Genomic DNA, 20533 nt, shown 5'->3' on the forward strand with positions numbered 1-20533 from the left:
AATACCATATTTGCCAGCAATGGTAGAGGTTATAACATGTGGATGATTTTTCTCCTCATTCATTTTGCTGAATTGAGTTCCTCTTTACAGTTTCAATTTCATTTTCTATTTCTGCATAGCCTATTGAATCTATTGTACAGATGTATGATGGAAAACCAATTTTCCTTTGTAGCCGAACATTACTTCAAATCTCCCAGAGCACTTGTATAACATATGTGCCTATTGATATAGGTCTGTAAAAATATTGAGAAATGTCCAAAAGACTTGAAATGTAACAGTCTAGCCATCCCAATTGATAGCGTTAATCAAATTTGGTCCATTTCAAAGGAAATGAATAGATGAATAGAAAGGAAATAAATTGAATAGTACCACCTGAAAGGGAAAATGGTTCACATCTGAAAAGCACCACCAACACTTTTGCCCTCCCTCAGTACTGCATTGAAGCATCAGCCTCAATTTGTTTTGTGCTCAACTCTCTCAAGTAGTACTTGGGGCCAGAGTACTACGCCTGAACATCTGATCAAGTGTAGCCCCATGTTTTGCTGCACAGACTCATGAGATCTGTGAAATACAAAGGCTGTTGCTCAGTCAAGATTATTGTATATATGCAACTTCCTTAGCAGCCGTGATATTGGTATTGGTCTGGATTTTATCAGGCAGTGGCGAAGGGATGGCACTCACCATCATTATGTTCTTAGCCACCCACAAGCTTTTTGTGGGCTTTTACGCGATACTTGCTCTGATCTAGCATGGTACCTTCCACGGAGGATCTGCAGCATCCGTTAGCAAGAAAAGAAACAGTGAGGCTCTTCAATCAGTCCGATTGACGATCCTTATTGGTACAAAATGCAATCACCCGATTTTGAGCACTGTTGTGTGATTCTGGCGTGTCGGTGGGTGAGTCATACAACTTGTTTACTCACCTCATCTTAATTACTTCAGAGCCAAGTTCTTGCTCTTCTAGCACTGGCCACCGATTTCTATGCCACCATTCATTCCTTCGCTCCCACGACAAGTTTTCAAGCATATGTTAAACTGTTAATACTTATCCAACTTCTAGTGGTGAACTTGTGGAGGACGTTATTACCCCATCGCACCGCTTGGCCAGGCACAAGTGGGGATCGGACTCCGTCTTCATGCTGGAGACTTGAAGTTTCTTTCTTTTGCCGGGTTCCGCTGGTGAAACATCTTTGTCTCTCCTTCTTATACAGATCTCGCTGGCACCGATCTTATGCTTCTAGTCATGTGCTCGCAGGACAGCACTAATCAATCAGTGTCTTTTCTGATCACAACTGTTCAAAGAGCCGTGACATACTCCGGAGTCGTATTTCTTCTCAGGACCACAACACACAGGGACATGGTTTAATCACTGTCTGTCCATCCAAGGGATAGCAACAGACATTGTCCTGTGCTCCTGTGCTCACTCCCTGACTGTACATCCTGTTCTTCACTGCAGGTCCCCGCTGTTTATGCTACTTGTGCTGAATCAGAGTTCGCCTTTTTAACCATCAGGCTTTGCTGGTGTCTTCACTTTGCAAATACCTATAGGGCTGCAGTGTATCTTCTAACTTGGCTATATTTCCCTGTAGGCTTAGGGCCAGAGCTACAGTCCGAAGGCTTTTCACAGCATCTGTTGTCTAATTAGATAATGATTGACAATGATCAAGTCTAAATCTAAGACACATTGAAGCTGGATAATGCTTTGCTAAGGCTGCAACCTAAAAACGGTGTTTACTTCGGGTCACTGGATCAGGAGGGAAACACTCAAGATGGAGGTTGATCAAAGAAGTGCAACTCCTCCTTTTCCAAATTGGGTCAGGTGGGATCAAGGGTTGCTCTGACCACTCTTGAGCGTGGGAAACAACAGGCACACAAAACTGCTAACTATTCGTTACACCATTGTGCCAATGTAGTAACTCCTTGAACAATCCAGTGGGTGGCATGGTAGCACAGTGGTTAGCACTGTTGCTTCACAGCATTAGGGTCCCAGGTTCGATTCCGGCTTGGGTTACTATCTGTGCGGAGTCTGCACATTCTCCCTGTGTCTGCGTGGGTTTCCTCTGGGTGCTCCGGTTTCATCACACAAGTCCCGAAAGGCGCGCTGTTAGGTGAATTGGACATTCTGTATTCTCCCTCAGTGTATCCGAACAGGCGCTGGAGTGTGGCAACCAGGGACTTTTCACAGTAAATTCATTGCAGTGTTAGTGTAAACCTACTTGTGACACTAATAAAGATTAGCCTTCTTAAAAAATGTTCAGTTTTCAGACATTTTTTGGATCGCTGGATTTGAGGTACTGTACCTGTCATAACATTTCAAGGGAGTGTACAATTGAACTGAACACAGTTGTTTATGTTTTAGTTTCAGAATCTAGTAAGTGAATTAAGAAGTAAGAGCAAGTGTTGGTTGGCCATAAGACCATAAGACATTGTTATGGGCCAGGGTTTAGAAAACTCCAAAGTATATCATGGAGTTCACCTGACCCATAACTGTTTATAGATTTTGGTTACGAGGAGCACAAGGGTATACCTTTCAGGTGTTATTCAACATTTTAAATCAAAAATAAAGTTTATTCTGTGAATTTAGTTAACATTTTTATAAACACACACAGTAAGCATTTTTATCAACGGCAAACATAAATCCCTCACACAGCTACAGTACTCTATGTATAACCCTTAATAAATTCCCCCTATAAGCTGTCCCAATTTGACAACAAGATCCCATAAACCCGAAAACCCTTTTTAAATGTGTGGCCCAGCACACAGCACCCAAGGCCTGGTGTAGGTAGTTCTTGTTTCCTGCACAAAACAGCAGCTTTGAATTCCTTCCCGAAAACAGTTATCACTTTTAAGTTATCATATAATCTGGAGACAGCTTTTAAAATGCAGAGAGAGAGAAACTCCAAGATCCTTGTCTGTCTGAATACAGCAGCCAAATGTGAAAACGAAAGCAGAAAAACTCAGAGCCACACAAACGCTCCCAGCTCAAAAACAAAAGTAAAACCCAGAGCCACAGCCCAGCCCCACCCACACAATGACATCACTGAAGTCATTTGATAAGACAAAACATTTCTTAAAAGAATACTCCCATGACTACATAGAAGCAGAATTAGGCCACTTGGCACATTGAGTCTGCTCCTCCATTCAATCATGGCTGATATTTTTCTCATCCCCATTCTCCTGCCTTCTCCCCATAACTCCCGATCCCCTTATTAGAACCTATCCATCTCTGTCTTAAAGACACTCAGTGATTTGGCCTCCATAGCCTTCTGCGGCAAAGACTTCCACAGATTCACCACCCTCTGGCTGAAGAAATTCCTCCTCATCTCTGTTTTAAAGGATCGTCCATTTAGTCTGAGATTGTGTCCCCTGATTCTAGTTTCTCCGACTGGAAATATCCTCTCCACGTCCACTCTGTCCAGGCCTTGCAGTATCCTGTAAGTTTCAATAAGATTCCACCCTCATCCTTCTAAACTCCAACAAGTACAGACCCAGAGTCCTCAACCGTTCCTCAGACGACAAGCTGTTCATTCCAGGGATCATTCTTGTGAACCTCCTCAGGACCCTTTCCAAGGCCAGCACATCTTTCCTTACATATGGGGCCCAAAACTGCTCACAATATTCCAAATTGGGTCTGACCAGAGCCTTACTTCCTCAGAAGTACATCCCTGGTCTTGTATTCTACCCCTCTTGACATGAATGCTGACATTGCATTTGCCTTCCTAACTGCTGACTGAACCTGCACGTTAACCTTAAGAACATCATGAACAAGAACTCCCAAATCCCTTTGTGCTTCTGATTTCCTAAGCATTTCCCCATTTAGAAAATAGCCTATGCCTAAATTCTTCCTTCCAAAGTGCATAACCTTACACTTTTCCACATTGTATTTCAACTGCCACTTCATTGCCCACTCTCCCAGCTTGTCCCAATCCTTCTGCAGCCCCCTTGCTTCCTCAATACTACCTGTCCCTCTACAGACCTTTGTATCATCTGCAAACCTAGCAACAGTGCCTTCAGTTCCTTCTTCTAGATCATTAATGTATATTGTGAAAAGTTGTGGTCCCAGCACAGACCCCTGAGGCACATCACTAGTCACTAGCTGCCATCTGGAAAAAGACCCCTTTACCCCCACTCTCTGCCTTCTGCCAGTCAGCCAATCCTCTATCCATGCCAGGATCTTACCCTTCACACCATGGGCTCTTAACTTATTTAACAGTCTCCTATGCGGCACCTTGTCAAAGGCCTTCTGGAAACCTAAATAAATCACGTCCACTGGTTCTCCTTTGACTAACTTCCTTGTTACACCCTCAAAGAACTCTACCAGATTTGTCAGACATGACCTCCCTTTGACAAAGCCGTGCTGACTCAGTCTTATTTTACCATGCTCTTCCAAGTACTCCGCGATCTCATCTTTACTAACGGACTCGAAAATCTTACTAATGGCCAAAGTCAGGCTAACCGGTCTATAATTTCCCATCTTCTGCTTCCCTCCCTTCTTAAACAGTGGTCTTACATTAGCCACTTTCCAGTCCTCGACCCTTCCTGCCTCCAGTGATTCCGAAAGATCACCACCAATACCTCTACAATCTCCTCAGCTATCTTTTTTAGATCCCTGGGGTTCTAAAGTCCATCAGGTCCAGGTGACTTATCCAAGTTCAGACCATTCAGTTTCCTCAGAACCTTCTCCTTAGTGATAGCCACTGCACTCACCTCTGCCCCCTGGTTCTCCTGGAGCTCTGGCATCCCACTGGTGTCTTCCACCGTGAAGACTGATGCAAAGTAACTATTCAGTTTGTCTGCCATTTCTTTGTTTCCTACTATTACTTCTCCAGCCATGTTTTCCAGTGGTCCAATGTCTGTTTTTGCCTCTCTCTTACTTTTATATATTGAAAAAAACTCTTTGTATCTTCATTTATATTACTAGCTAGCTTACATTCATATTTCATCTTCTCTCCCCTTATTACTTTTTTAGTTGTCCCCTGCTAACTTTTAAAAGCTTCCCAATCCTCTAGCTTCTCACTATTCCTCACCACTTTGCATGCTTTTTCTTTTGCTCTTATGCTGTCCTTGATTTCCATCGTTAACCATGGATGCCTTGTCCTCCCCTTAGCATGTTTCTTCATCCTTGGCTGAATTTCTGCTGTGCCTCCCGAATAACCCCCCAAAACTCCTGCCATTGCTGCTCCACTGTCTTCCCTGCTAGGCTCCTTTTCCAGCTCCTCCCTCATGTCTTTGTAGTTACCCTTATTTAATTGTAATCCCGTTACATCTGATTCCAGCTTCTCACTCTCAAACTGCAGGGTAAATTCTATAATTTAAAAAACAATTTAGAGTGCCCAATTCATTTTTTCAATTGAGGGGCAATTTAGTGTGGCCAATTCACCTCCCCTGCACATCTTTGGGCTGTGGAGGCGAACCCCACGCAAACACGGGGAGAATGTGCAAACTCCACACAAAGTGTACCAGAGCCGGAATCGAACCTGGCGCCGTGAGGCAGCAATGCTAACCTCTGTGCCACCGTGCTGCCCTGGGTAAATTCTATCATATTGTGGTCACTGCTCCCTAAGGGTTCCTTCATTAAGATCCCTAATCAAGTCTGCTTCATTACACATCACCAAATCCAGAATTGCCTGTTCTCTAGTGGGCTGTACCATTTGGCATTCAAGCCTATTCTGCCATTCCATGTCTGATCCTAAAATAACATGGAGATTCTTTTTATGTGTGCTATATTGGATTGTTTACACTCAACTGTTACAAAGGAAGGCGGAAGTACTGCTGTATGCATAAGATATAGGGCGTGATTCTTCGGCCTTGTTGCGATCTCGCTCGAGCGAAACGAGGCTGGTGAATATGGGAGGCCGCCAGGAGTTGGCAATGTTTCGTTCCTGTATGCAAAATCGGGATCTTGCCGTAGCGTGGTGAGAAACCAATTATCACCACTTAAGCCCTATTTCCAAACAATTAATGGGAGCCATCCCTTATCCAACGCTTCCCTGTGATTCATTGGCCTCCCCAGCAAGCCTTCACACAGGCGCCGATTAGTACTCCTTTTTAAAAATGTGAACCTGGAGGAAGGGCTTCTGTGGGGAGTTGAGGAGGTGAGTAGCCACCTTTGCTTACAGGCAAAGAGCCCGGGGATGCTGGGCGTGCCACCCCAGTGCTTGGCGGAGGTTTGGGGACCATCGGCTGAGGGGTGGGGCAAAAACACAGGCTGGGGATGGGAGACCCTCCGCAGGGGTAGGTCGCAATGCAACTCGGGGAAGTGACCGTGTGTCAGCCACTGTAGGTGAGAACAGAATGGGGCTTCATAGCTTAAAATCCTGCCCTAATTTGTGCTCAGCATTTCTGTCCGGAAATGTGATAAAGCCAGGCGCTGATGAGTGAAGGGTTTTTAAGGTGGCATTTGTTTAACCTACCAAATTGTTAAAGCACGGGAGGCAACTTCCGTAGTGTGGCAAGACCACAAATATCGTAGTTAATCGATTTATTTGTCTGTTGATTAAGGGACCGAGTCACCAAATCTCATTAAATGATCGAGGTGAAATTGCACATTGGCTCGGATTTATATGGTCCTATCTGAAATTCTGTTCGAATTGCTGAATAAAAATGGGAATTGGAACTGTTTCGAAAGATCTGCAAATGCGATTCAGACTGTTTTGTGATTCTTTACATATTTGTTTTAAATCCCTCCACACCACTGACCACAAAAACTGTCATTCCCTTCTCTCTGTATTTTAATTAAATGCTTGCCCACTTGTGTTGATTTCATGTGAATGTGAAGGCAGATGTATTTAATCACACAACTCAGCCAGCTAACATAACTCTCAGTGGTTTCAACACTTTGAATATGGAAGACACCATGTGGCTGAGAAAGGGGAGACAGGATGACTGAATAACGCCTTTACTTTCTCTTATCCTTCATTTTAGCTTTGAGCAGCGTTTCAAAGTTCAGTGCAAAAAAAATAAATGGCTAAAGTTTTCAAATCGATGGCCTTCCATCACAGCCATCAAACAGGGTCTGGTTTAGCACAGTGGGCTAAACAGCTGGCTTGTAATGCAGAACAATGCCGGCAGCGAGAGTTCAATTCCCGTACCGGCCTCCCCGAACAGGCGGCGGAATGTGGCGACTAGGGGCTTTTCACAGTAACTTCATTGAAGCCTACTTGTGACAATTAGCGATTATTATTATTAAGTGCTGCCTGATCTGCTGACTATTTCCAGTATTGTCTGTTTTAAATTCAGGTACTTTGCATTCTGGGGGTCGGTTAGCACAGTTATCCTCTCCTCACTCAATGTTGACATAAGTTCAATGCTCATGGGGCTACTAGATAGTGATTAAGAACAAGAAAACTAGATATTTTCTTTCTCTCCCTTATCTGGGGCAAAGAAGCTTTAGCGTCCGAACCATTGCCTAGGCCCAGGAAAGACGGGGAAGCGAACGGGACGTGGATTTCGAAGGTCGGCTGGCGTGGATCCCCAAGATTTGCCAGTTGGAAAATGTAGGTCCTGGGAAAAAAAGTTTGTAAAACACTGATCTATAGCCCATTGTGAGCAATTAGGCAAAATAGCAATTTTATTTTAATAATATATCTGAGGTAAACAGAGTTCTGACCCTTTGAGAGTTTGTAGATATTATCAATTCAGGCTAACAATATCTACATTTTTGGTTATATACAGAGGGATAAACCTGATGTGCAATTTGAATTTCCATTTTTCCAAGGACATTTGAACTAAGTACGGAAAACCAAGTCTCAGAAGCTCCATGTTTTAGGAGTAATAGGTGGTATCGGGGAGCGCGGTAAGATTTGGATTGTGCTCATGTGACAGTGCTTGCACTAAGAAAGAGACGATGATGAAGAAAGAGATATTTATCATCAACAGGAGCAGAAACAGGGCAACGATTCACAGGCATTCGGAATACCAGTTCCTGGAACTGTCCAATCGATGCCTTGGCCCTGAATTTTCTGGACTTTTCCAATGATTCTTTAGAGCTTGAACAGTGTTCGAAATTTACAAATTTAAGACCGTATAAATCCCAATTAAGCTGTGCTGTTGTTTACATTGAAGGCTGTGTCCTCTGATTGGTATGATGTTTATGCCTGTGCCACTGGGAGTTCCTTAGAATGTATTTGTGACTTGAAGTGCCACAGGAGTTCCCAGATCCTGCGATTGCTGCACCATTCCACCAAGGGCTAGTCACAATGAGATAAAAGAGGACTATCTGTTGCCAGCATAAGCTAATAGTGATGGGAGATCTTTGCTTTGGAGCTTGGAGAAGAATTAGAAAGTGATTGCTGGGCTTGTAATAAAGCTTTTGGAGCAAATGGTTTCACTCTACTCCTAATGACGACTGACCCTGGGCTGGATTCTCCCGAAATGGGACTATGTTCCCACGCCGGCGTAAAAACGCTGGAGATTTACTCCAGAGATTCCTGTAAAAAAGTTCAGCTAATTCAATGCCCTGCAGGGGGCTGGCAGCGACTCGGAGTAAATCTCGCAGCTTTAACTGCGGTTATGGGCCCCCGCACTTCTGGTTTTGAATCCGCGCACGGCGGCGGCCTCCAGCGGCCACGCCGAGCTCCATGGCGGACTCGGACTGCGGAGCCAGACGCAAAAATGAGACCCACCCGATCGGTCGCACACCCGAGCATCTAACTGCGCACAAGTACTCCCCGGCCACCTATAAGATGGCGCCCCCCCCCCCCCCCCCCGGCCCCGTGTCTGATCCCCCCGCCACCCACCAGTGCGGCCTTGGACTGAGTCCGCAGCCACCACTCCAGCATCCCGAACGGCAATAGGTGGTTAGTTCGACGCCGTCGGGAACTCAGCCAGTCAGGAGCAGAGGATTGCTGAGCGGGCCTCTGTCAATGGGCCCCCAGCCGTGAGGCGTACTCCGCGATCACGCTGATTCCCGGGTCCCGGAGAATCGCTGGACCGGCGCCGGGCCTGATTTCGGCGTGAAATTGGATTTTCCGCCCCCAGAAAGCAAGCAATATAAAATGGAAAAAAGGAGGGTGAGACAACATATGAAGAGGATATATCGCCTTCCACCACAAAAGAATCTGCCAACAACATAAGTCCTCAGTGAGAAGGTCTGTCTGGGGAAAAATGCTTGCTAATAAAAAGTACCGTGGCAGTAATGTGCTTGCTACCTTCTGCGTAAAACATAGAACATAGAAAATACAGCACAGAACAGGCCCTTCGGCCCACGATGTTGTGCCGAACCTTTGTCCTAGATTAATCATAGATTATCATTGAATCTACAGTGCAGAAGGAGGCCATTCGGCCCCCTGAGTCTGCACCAGCTCTTGGAAAGAGCACCCTACCCAAACTCAACACCTCCACCCAACACCAAGGGCAATTTGGACATTAAGGGCAATTTATCATGGCAAATCCACCTAACCTGCACGTCTTTGGACTGTGGGAGAAAACCGGAGCACCCGGAGGAAACCCACGCAGACACGGGGAGAACGTGCAGACTCCGCACAGACAGTGTCCCAGCGGGGAATCGATTCTGGGACCCTGGCACTGTGAAGCCACAGTGCTATCCACTTGTGCTACCGTGCTGCCCAGGTAAAGACCTGCAAAATTCTACTGCCTGGGCAAATTAAAACGGCATTCAAATTCTATGCCGTTGATGCATTTCAAGTATCTGAAGACAACCTGCATAATATTACTCTGGGTTTTATTTGTGGCTACTTCATGTAGGACCACCAAAGGGGCTCACACCTGCATTGTGTTGAATTGCCCTCCCACACCTTGGAGTATGGGCTCCCCAGGATTAGGGGGCAGAGCTTCCTCCCAACTGGAGGATCCCCCACAGGATATAAATCCTGGCCTGGGAGCAGAATGGGGAAGATGACCTTGAGGGGAGTGGAGAGTGAGAGAGTATTGTATTGAGTAGTAGAATAAACCTGGTTGTATCCTGTCTGTCTGGCTACATGTGGAGTCCTTACCTTTCGGTCACAACAGTTCATCAAGATACTGACCATTCTTCAGAGAGCAGGGGAATTATTTCATCTTGGCATGATAAAGACAGAAGGCACGATTCTCCGGAACGATTTCTAAGTGTGGATGCGAGCGGGAAATGCCACGAGCTTCCCGGCGCTTGGCCCAGCAAGGTTGGCAACGTTATTCAATGTTAATTGGTCCACTTAATGAGGCCCCACGGGCTTCTCGCTGCAAATGAAGGCTTGCCAGTTGATTTGCCGGGACAGCGCTCGTCAGTCCCCCAGTAACGGCCAGTGCCATAAGCGGGGGCATGAGTTGTTATTGCCATACTAACTGGCCCATCCCTCCCACTGACCACATGTCCATTCCCACGAGGTCCTGCAGTCGATAGCGTCAGGCCATAACTGGTGGCCCCCTCTCCTACCTCCCAGGAGAACACCTCAGTGGAGAGCTCAGAGGAAGACTCAATCGATGTGTCACAGCTATCATCCACACCCTGAGCCAGTGCAGAGACAGGCACCTTGATGGGAAACGTTAGTGGTCAGGCTTCTGGGGCACAATCTGGTGAGCACCACACAGCTGTTGATGTACATCAGGTGGAGGCAGGAACCCCCAGGCAAGACATCAGTCAGGTCTGCTGGACCCCAGGACCTAGCTGGGTCCCAGCCTGTTGCTGAGCCTCTGGTGCATGTACACCCGGAGCTGATGGAGACGTTAGGGAGCGGCCTGGACATTCAGAGGGAGATGTCAGTGACACTCCAGCAGGTCCATAGTCGACTGGAGGAGTCCCAGAGGCTATGGTGCAGGAGATGTTGCCACAATGCGTGGCACCGAGGCCAATACTGCAAGGGTGGCGACCACTGTGGAAAGCCTGGTGCTTGTCGTCGGCAGCATGAGATATCCAAGGCATCGTTCAGTTGGTGATGGCCATGGCTGAGGGTCTCGGCAGAATGTCCGACTCACTGAGGGGCGCAACCCAGTATCAGGCTGACCTTGATGAGGTGCTGCGGGATCTGTCCCGCTCTCAGATGGGAATGGTCGAGCAGCTGCGGAACTTGTCCTGCTCTCAGGTGGGCATGGCCGAGGCGCTGCAGAGCATGTCTCAATCACTGAGGAGCACCGGCAAGGGCGTCGACAGCTTAGTGCAGACATTAGAGAGATGCCACGCTGGCAGAGCCAGATGACGCAGAGGCCCTTAACCATCTCTCCACGCATCCCCCCTCCGGCACCCCACGTCAAGGTGATGGGTGTAAGCGAGCACTCAGCAGATAGGCAGGGGTCAGACTGTGGAATAGATTGAGGAGCACCAGCGCGCAGCTCTCTGTAGGTTATCATCACCCCACCTGCCCTCGACATGACCCACCGATGGAGTCGACGCAGTCCCAGAACCCTGGAGTGATGTGACAGACCCTGGGAGGATGGGGGATGCGGGTAAACTGTTAACGTCGGGCTCTTCCAGATGGCCCAGTGAGCGCAAGGCGACATGCGTGCAGCCTGTAAGCCCAGGACTTGGGGCATCTCGGTGATGGTGGAGAATCCTGCTGTTCGGGCATCCTGTTGGGCTTGGATCATGTCAAAGTTGATATCGGTTTCCGCGTGGGAAAACAGGGCATACGTGACCTGTCGGATGCTCCTGTGGGCTATGGCCTGCGAGAAGTCACACAAGCCCCCGCTCGAGCCCTGGAAGGATCCTGAGGCGTAAAGGTTCAGCCCTGCAGTGACCTTGAAGGCCATCGGGAGTGGGCGTCCTCCTCCACGTGGTGCCAAGTCCGTGAGGACATGGCACAGGTGCCGCACTGTCTCCTTGTTGAGGCGGAGCCTCCAGTGGCACGCACGGTCATCTGTTCAAATGGCCCGTGACACCTGTACACTTTGGGTCATCGCGGGCCTCCCCCTCTGGCCTGATGGGCGGCCGGGTCCGCAGGGTGTGGGGTGGGGTGCGGCACATGTGCCACCGCCTCGAGCATCTGCAGACTCTGCTGCTGCAGCCATCTCCACCGTCTGGCTGCCGGGCCTAGAAGCAGCACCACGAGGGCAAGTTCAGCGGGGTCCAAAGTGCCGTCCATACAATTCAATATCTGTAAGACATTGGGGGAGGGTATAAGACTGACAAACAGCGGTGGCTCCCATCCGGGACCCTCCATTCCCCCATTGAACACCCCCTTCCACGCACTCACGGCCGCAGCTCCCCTGACCGGACCCCAGAGCCTATACCCTGGACACCCGCACAAAACGTCAGCTGGACCAGGCGCTGGTCCATTCCCTGTTGCATTCACCCACCCTCCGGCAGTGGGCATGTCCCTGGAGCTTCCCCTGGGTGTTCGGATGTTGGCTGCTGGATGTGTGGTGTTGCCTCCCGCAGTGTTCAAGCACAGTGTCCAGGCATCACGTTTTCATTGGGATGCTAGGCAATGATTCCCACATGTTACATGGTCTGCCTACCCACAGGAATCCAGTTTGGTTGTGTGAAGTTCTCATTTAACCATGATTGCCAATTGCCCATTCACAATAGTCTTCAGCTGCACGGCCAGAGGCCTCACCAGTCGGAGGGGGTAATGGGTTGTCGGTGGGCAACTAGTTGGGGACAAGGATTGCCGCTGGAACGGGTACACACAATCCAGGGATTGGCATGATGGGGCTGAGTGCGATTGCCCCTCTAGCGCCTACCACCCCACCCTCCCATGGCGGCCCACTCCCCCCCCCCCCCCCACCAAGCCGAGGGTCCCCACTCCCTGCTGAGCACTGCTGCGGCAAGCCCAGTGCCATTGGGATTTTTGCCTGTGAGCAAAGATGGCTACTTGGCTACCCGCTGAAGCCCTTCCGCTAGGTTCACGTATTTCAAAACAGCGCCAGCGTGACCACTTGCTGGGAAGGCCATTGAATATGGGGTCGCTTCCATTAATTGTACGGAAATAGGGCTTAAGTGGTGATAATTGGTTTCTCGCCATGATATGGCAAGATCCCGATTTTGCCTCGGGAATGGGCTGGTTGCATCGCAAACTGGTGCCTGGCGCGGTTCTCGTTTTCGGCCTCTCCCGCTATTCATCAGCCTCGTTTCGCTCGAGCGAGAGCACAACGAGACTGGAGAATCGCGGCCATAAACAATTAGATGGCAGACATGCAGCAGTGCAAACTGCCAAAGTACCTTAAAGTTTTGAATAGAACGAGCTTTATTTTGCTGTTCATATAAACCGTGAGTGACCAGATGCACAGAATGTGCATGCCAGGTGATTTGCTGGAAATTGCCGTGATGCAATTATCCGACGGAATTCGCTGTCCTTGGTATTTTCAAAGAAAAATTTAGAGTAACCAGTGGCCGCGTCGATGGTCAGATGTAGCATAGATTATGACCTCTCTGCATATCTCCAGAAAAACAGCTGATGTTTGCAATAAGACAAGACTGCAAGAGAACCATTGGGGTCTTTGAAGGGTGTTTTTGCTGTCTTTAAATTTGGAGGGAGGGTGGTGTCTTAAAAGGTTTGGCCCTCTGTTACAATGCTTTACCGCCAGACACGTTTTCTGGCGCGCTGTGCCTCCGCCTGCAGCAGGATGCTCCATCCCGGCAGTTGGTCAATGGGGTTTTTCATTGTAGCCACCTACACGTCGTTGGGAAATCCGCAGGCATGAGTGCGCTGCCGGCGAAGCAGAGGATCCCGCTGATGGAGACTCCTGCTCTGATCTTTTCATACACATTTTGCAACTTTACACCATGCCAACCTTTCTGGCCTGACCAGACTGCAGTTCCATTTCTACTGCAGGAATAACTGAATATTAAATATGTGTAACTAATCATTTGCATGGTGCCTTGAAAATATAAGCTGGATGTCTGGTTTGTGCCGCTCCCTGTGAAATGACACCATTGTGCAAGTTGACTCCACTTTGCACCTTCTAGTGGGCTCTGTATCTGTCTCTATTGTTGGGTCGGTGGTATAGAATAAAACATGGCACCAGTTGACTTAACTTTATGCCCTTTTGAGATCATTGAACCTCTCTCTCTCTTTCTGTGGTGTACGGCAGTTCTAGGGATGATGGACGCTTCACTCATTGCTTCATCTCCTTTCATTTGGCTTGAAGCAAGCTCTTATTTGGTTTCCTTCCATGAGTGGCCACTGTGAACAAAGAACAAAGATAATTACAATGCAGGAACAGGCCCTTCAGCCCTCCAAGCCTCCACAGACCATGCTGCCCATCTGAACTAAAAACCCCTACCCTTCCGGGGTCCATATCCCTCTATATCCCTCTACATATGGACGATAAGGGAATAGTGTAGATGGGCTTTAGAGTGGTTTCACAGGTCAGCGCAACATCGAGGGCCGAAGGGCCTGTACTGCGCTGTAATGTTCTATGTTCTATTCCCATCCTATTCATGTATTTGTCAAGAAGCCCCTTAAAAGTCACTATCGTATCTGCTTTCACTACCTCCCCCGGCAGCGAGTTCCAGGCTCCCACCACCCTCTGTGTAAAAATCTTGCCTCGTACATCTCCTCTAAACCTTGCCCCTCGCACCTTAAACCTATGCCCCCTAGTAATTGACTCGTCCACCCTGAGAAAACGCTTCTGACTATCCACTCTGTCCATGGCTTCATAATCTTGTAGACTTCTATCAGGTTGCCCCTCAACCTCTGTCGTTCCAGTGAGAACAAACCAAGTTTCTCCAATCTCTCCTCATAGCTAATGCCCTCCATACCAGGCAACATCCTGTACCCTCTTCAAAGCTGCCACATCCTTCTGGTAGTGTGGCGACCAGAATTAAACACTGTATTCCAAGTGCTGCCTAACTAAGGTTCTATAAAGCTGCAAAATGACTTGCCAATTTTTAAACTCAATGCCCCGGCCAATGAAGACAAGTACGCTGTCTGCCTTCTTGGCTACCTTCTCCACCTGTGTTGCCCTTTCAGTGATCTGTGTACCTGTACACCCAGATCCTTCTGCGTATCAATACTCTTAAGGATTCGGCCATTTACTGTATATTTCCCATCTGTATTAGACTTCCAAAATGCATTACCCCACATTTGTCCGGATTAAACTCCACCTGACATCTCTCCATCCAAGTCTCCAACTGATCTATATCCTGCTGTATCCTCTGACGGTTCTCATCACTATACTTAATTCCACCAACCTTTGTGTCGTCCGCAAACTTACTGATCAAACCAGTTACATTTTCCTCCAAATCATTTGTAGATATTACAAATAGCAAACGTCCCAGCACTGATCCCTGAGGAACACCACTAGTCACAGCTCTTCATTCAGAAACGCACCCTTCCACTGCTACCCTCCGTCTTCTATGACTGAGCCAGTTCTGTATCTATCTTGCCAGCTCACCTCTGATCCCGTGCGACTTCACCTTCTGTACCAGTCTGCCATCAGGGACCTTGTCAAAGGCCTTACAGAAGTCCATGTAGACAACATCCACTGCCCTATCCTCATCAATCATCTTCGTCACTTCCATGAAAAACTTTATTAAGTTAGGGAGACATGACCTCCCCTTCACAAAACCATGCTGCCTCTCGCTAATATATCCACTTATTTCCAAGTGGGAATATATCCTGTCTCGAAGAATCCTCTCCAATAACTTCCCTACTACTGGTGTAAGGCTCACTGGCCTGTAATTACCTGGATTATCCTTGCTACCCTTCTTAAACAAAGAAACAACATTGGCTATTCTCCAATTCTTTGGGACCTCCCCTGTAGCCAGTGAGAATACAAAGATTTCTCTCAAGGCCCCAGCAATTTCCTCCCTTGCCTCTCTCAGTGTTCTGGGGTATATCCCATCAGGCCCCGGAGACTTGTCCAGCTTGATGTTTTTCAAGGCCCCCAATACCTCCTTTTTGATCTCAATATGACCCAAACTATCTACATACCCTTCCCCAGACTCATCATCCACCAAGTCCTTCTCTTTGGTGAATACTGACGCAAAGTATTCATTTAATACCTCACCCATTTCCTCTGGCTCCACGCACAGATTCCCTCCCCTGTCCTTGAGTGGTTCAACCCTCTCCCTGGCTACCCTCTTGCTCTTTATATATGTATAAAAAGCAAGGGATTTTCCTTCATCCTGCTGGCCAATGACTTTTCGTGACCACTTTTAGCCCTCCTGACACTTGCTTAAGTTTCTTTCTACTTTCCTTGTACTCCACAGGGTGCACAGGGAACATTTTTTAAATTTAAAAAAAGTGTTCCGTATTGTGGTAGTTTCTTAATGTAATCAATGGTAACCTGCCCTCGCGTCCGATAAGTGACACAAAAGACATGTATGGTGCATTTCTCGCAATGTGTTTAATGTATTATGTGCTGATTCTCATTTTTGGTAGATTTTCTGACAGCTGCAAAAAGTACAGGAATCCAGCTGAATGGGTTTCTATCCTATATTAAGATCTTTCAGCACCAAAGTGATCTCCATTCTCTGGTGCAGTGGCATAGGAATTTCAGAGCAAGGATCTTTAGTTGTTATTTGATCAAGGTATCCAATAGAATATTTTATTAAAGATTAGTAGTGCTCCAAACCAACCTATTTGCTAAGACTTTGATTGGAAATGCATTATTGATGAGATGGTGAGGTATTGATTGCTTACCCAGTTTCTCACTTTGAGGTTAAAGGCAAGTATTCTGATGTCAAAGAGCTAATTAAAGGAAGGATTAATTAATTAAGGGAAAAGCAAAAAAACTGATCTTGAATTAAAAAAGTTATAAATTGTTAAAGATAGCAATTTATTTATACCGGGGCTGGAGACCGGGATGTCTGAGGTGCCCTTTGGTATTTGCGTTGGCAATAGAGCCACTAGCCGTGGGGCTGAGGGCTTCGAAAGCACAGCATGGTAAGGAATAGTTAGAGGAGGGGTGGGGCATAGGGTCTCACTATACGCTGACAATTTGCTATTATACGTTAGGGATCTGGAGGCATCAGTGGGAAACATTATGGGGATATTGCTGCATTTTGTGGTCTTTTCTGGTAATAAGCTAACTATAGGAAATAGCAAATATACTTTGTGATTGGGGTACCGGGGCTCAGGTGGGTAAGGTCAAGGCGGACCTGCAAAGATGGGACCGTCTGCCACTATCCCTGGCAGGCCGAGTACATTTGGTTAAGATGTATATCTTGCCGAGGTTTTACTTTTTATTCCAGTGCCTCCTGGTGTTCCTGCCCAAGATTGACCTGCCTGTGACTGGGTTTATTTGGGCGGGTAAGGGCCCAAGGATCAGGAGGATGGTACTTCAGAGGGAGAGACAAGCAGGGGGCTTGGCCGTACCAAACTTTCAATATTACTGTTGGGTGGCCAATGCTAAAAAGGTGCTAGAGTGGTGTGGGGACTTGGAGGAGTTGTGGGTCCGGGTGGAAGCCTGAGGAGGGAAAGCCTGGGGCATTGGTAATGGCTCCGCACCCAGTGATGCCGAAGAAACTGTCGGCTAACCCGGTGGTAGTAGCCACGTTAAAAATTTGGAGACAGCTCCATCAACATTTCAATTTGAAGGCTGCCTCATGGCTAGCTCCCATCTGTGCAAACCAGTTATTCGAGCCCGCTTGGCTGGATGCGTGGTTTAGGGAGTGGAAGGAGAACGGGTTGCAAAAGGTGGGAGATTTACTCTTAGAAGATCGGTTCTTCAGCCCGGGGGAGCTGAAGGAGAAATGTGGGCTTACTGACGCTGATGGGTTCGGGTATCTCCAGTTGCGTAGCTGGGTCAAAAGGGACTTTCCACCCTTCCTGGTGAAGCAGCCAGATTCTATCTTGCTCGAGCTGCTCCGGGACGGAGGTGGCCAGTACGACCAGCAGACAGTGGGGGAGGAGATAGGCTCGAGTGAGGGAGTGAAGGAAAAGTGGGTAGAAGAGCTGGGACCAATTTTGGAGGAGGAGGTTTGGAGCGAGGCACTGAGGAGGGTGAACACGGCTTTGTCCTGTGCGAGGCTGAATCTCATTCAGTTGAAAGTAATGTTTCAGTCACACCTCACGAAGGCTAGAATGAGCCGGTTTTTCGATGGATTGGAGGATAGATGTGATCTTAGTTCGAGGGAGCTGGCACACCACGCCTGCATGTTCTGGTCATGCTCAAAGCTGGTGGGCTTCAGGAGTCCGTGCTGACAATCCTGAACATCGGGTCGGAGCCTTGCCCACTGGTAGCGATTTTTAGGCTTTTGGATGTGCCAGAGCTCCGGGTGGGGAAGATGTTTTGACCTTTGCCTCACTTGTGGCTAGGAGGCAGATCCTCTGAGGCTTGTGGTCGCTACATCACCAAACGCCTCGGTATAACTGGGTGGCCTGATGGAGTTTTGCACCTCGAAGGTCAAGTTCACCATGAGAGGGTCAGTAGAAGGGATTTTTTGTAAGATAGCGGCTGTTTAGAATGTACTTTAAAGAGTTGGTCACTGTTAGCTGTTAGAGGGGGTGGGATAGGGTGGGTGGGGGGGTTAGTTTATACTGTTATGTGTTATTGTTTGGTTTTTATAAACTTTGTATAAAAATTGTTAACCTTTTAATAAAAATATATTTTTTTTAAATAGCCATTTATGATTTTAAACAGAGAGAGAAACTCCAGAAGGTTTTTTTATATATAGTAGTGAAAATGTTTTTTTCTTGTTTTGCAGGATGAGCACTCACTAAGCAGTGAAGAGTTTGAACTCAGTGACTCCACATGGATGTCAGTCGATCGCATGAACTCTGACCAAAGCTCTACCCTGGAAGAGAAAATGCATAGTCCGCAGAACATTGACAGCCATCAGGATGGTTAGTACTCTTGCACACCCTAGATATTGTGTTAAATTCTCTGAGATCAATTAGATACTTTGAAGGGAAAAGGACACTTTAACTGTACATCGATCATAGTTACTTGATTAAACACAGCACTTTTATATTATTGCTCCTTTATCTTGCCTGCATTGCAGTTTAAGGTTGATTAGTGTGCTGATCTAGGTTTTTGTTAATGTTATTTAAAAGTATCGCCCTTATGTTTTGTCCAATTATTTTGAAAATACATATCCAAACTTTGTAAAATGATTCAGCATAATAGCGTCAATAGAATGTCAATTTCAAAGAGCATTCCTTTCTGCTCTGCTACTGCTAATACACACATTTGAAATAAACCATGGGCGTGATTCTCCGACGCCAAAATCGCAGCAGGCTGCGGAGAGAGAGGGCGAATGAACAGTGTCCAGCACCGCCATACGTTGCCGACACTCGTGCCGCTGGCAGGGGGGCTTCTGTCAGGGCTGGGAGGTAGGCTGTGGGGTCGGGGTGGACGGGTACGCAGTCCAGCACAACCGGCGCCATCTATTCGGGTGCGATCGGTGCGTGTGTGTGGGGGGGGGGATGTAAGTGTACACACGGCTGCAGCTTGTCAGCCCTGCGCGTGTCCAGCACGGACCCGCCGATTCTCCCACCATTTTCCACGTGTTCTGCGGATGTTTCACGCAGTGCCGGTGCTAGCCACTCACCGACCGGTAGTGGTATCGGTGCGGGTGCGGCACACATTATTCTGTTGTGGAACTCCATGGCTCCTCCGTTGATGTCATCACTTAGGCGCAGGAACGGAGAATCCAGCCCATATCTGAACTATGGAGGATCCCAATACAAATTTACACTTGCTTGACATTCAAAATCAAAAATAACATTTTTAATATAGCAGACACTTTTTTAATAAATGTTTTTTATTGGATTTTTGAACAAAGTATATTTGCCGTTGTGTACACAGAATAAGAGAAGGGCACACACACACAAATCACGAAGGAAGAGGAGAAAAGAAAAAAAAAACAGTAATAACACGAAAGAAGTACAAACTCAAAGAATGTAACTGGTGGGGTATTATGCACCCGCCCAGCCGCAGAAACTCTGTACACTTGGCAAAATTATTTACACACATAAGTAGGCATCTGTTTGTGGGGATGGATGGGGGGGTAGATATTGGGTTCCAGAGAGACAATTTCGGAGGGCAATCCTCGAATGGGTCTGGTGCTGGTGTTGTCCCTTGCTTCTCCCGGACGGATTTCACCGCCGTTGTCGTCTTGTGCTCACTACCGCTTCAGCCGGCCCTCCCGTCTTCCGCCTGTATTCTCCCGTTTCCTCTGTTCCTGTGGAAGCCAAGTTTGTTAACGTCCGTCTCTCCCCCCTCCCCCCCCCCCCCCCTACCTCCCTGGCTCTCCTCTGTTGTTTCCTGTCTCTTCCCTATTCTCCGCCCCCCCCCACCCCCCCCCCCCCCCCCCCCACCCACGTGGTTCGCCTTTCTTTCCTCTTAGATTTAGCTGACCCCCTCCCTGCCCCCCTCCCGGTCTATCTTTCCCCCTCATGCTTTGGCTGCTTTCCCCTGGTTCTTGGCTACCTGGCTATTCCTTTGCTTACTTGTTGGCCACAAACAGGTCCTGGAACAGTTGGGTGAATGGCTCCCACGTTCTGTGGAAGCCGTCGTCTGACCCTCGGATGGCGAATTTGAATTTCTCCATTTGGAGGGATTCCGAGAGGTCGGACAGCCAGTCTGCAGCTTTAGGTGGTGCTGCTGACCACCAGCCGAACAGGATTCTACAGCGGGCGATCAGGGAGGCAAAGGCGCCTGCCCTCCTGTCTGAAACCCCGAAGACTGCCACTTTCGGGTGACACAATCG

The 20533-nt window shown here is 47.8% G+C and overlaps 1 protein-coding gene across 3 annotated transcripts in view; it reads left to right on the forward strand.

The window, feature by feature from the left end:
* The window catches only part of LOC140385559 (nucleolar protein 4-like), a 635493-nt gene that overhangs the window by 242156 nt on the left and 372804 nt on the right, over positions 1–20533 (forward strand). For all 3 annotated transcript variants that reach the window (XM_072467836.1, XM_072467837.1, XM_072467835.1), the window contains one exon: positions 18527–18665. In XM_072467836.1, coding sequence (XP_072323937.1) covers positions 18527–18665 — 139 coding nt within the window. The remainder of the gene's footprint in view (positions 1–18526; positions 18666–20533) is intronic.

The sequence above is a fragment of the Scyliorhinus torazame genome, chromosome 11 (assembly GCF_047496885.1).
Source record: "Scyliorhinus torazame isolate Kashiwa2021f chromosome 11, sScyTor2.1, whole genome shotgun sequence".
Lineage (NCBI taxonomy): Eukaryota > Metazoa > Chordata > Chondrichthyes > Carcharhiniformes > Scyliorhinidae > Scyliorhinus > Scyliorhinus torazame.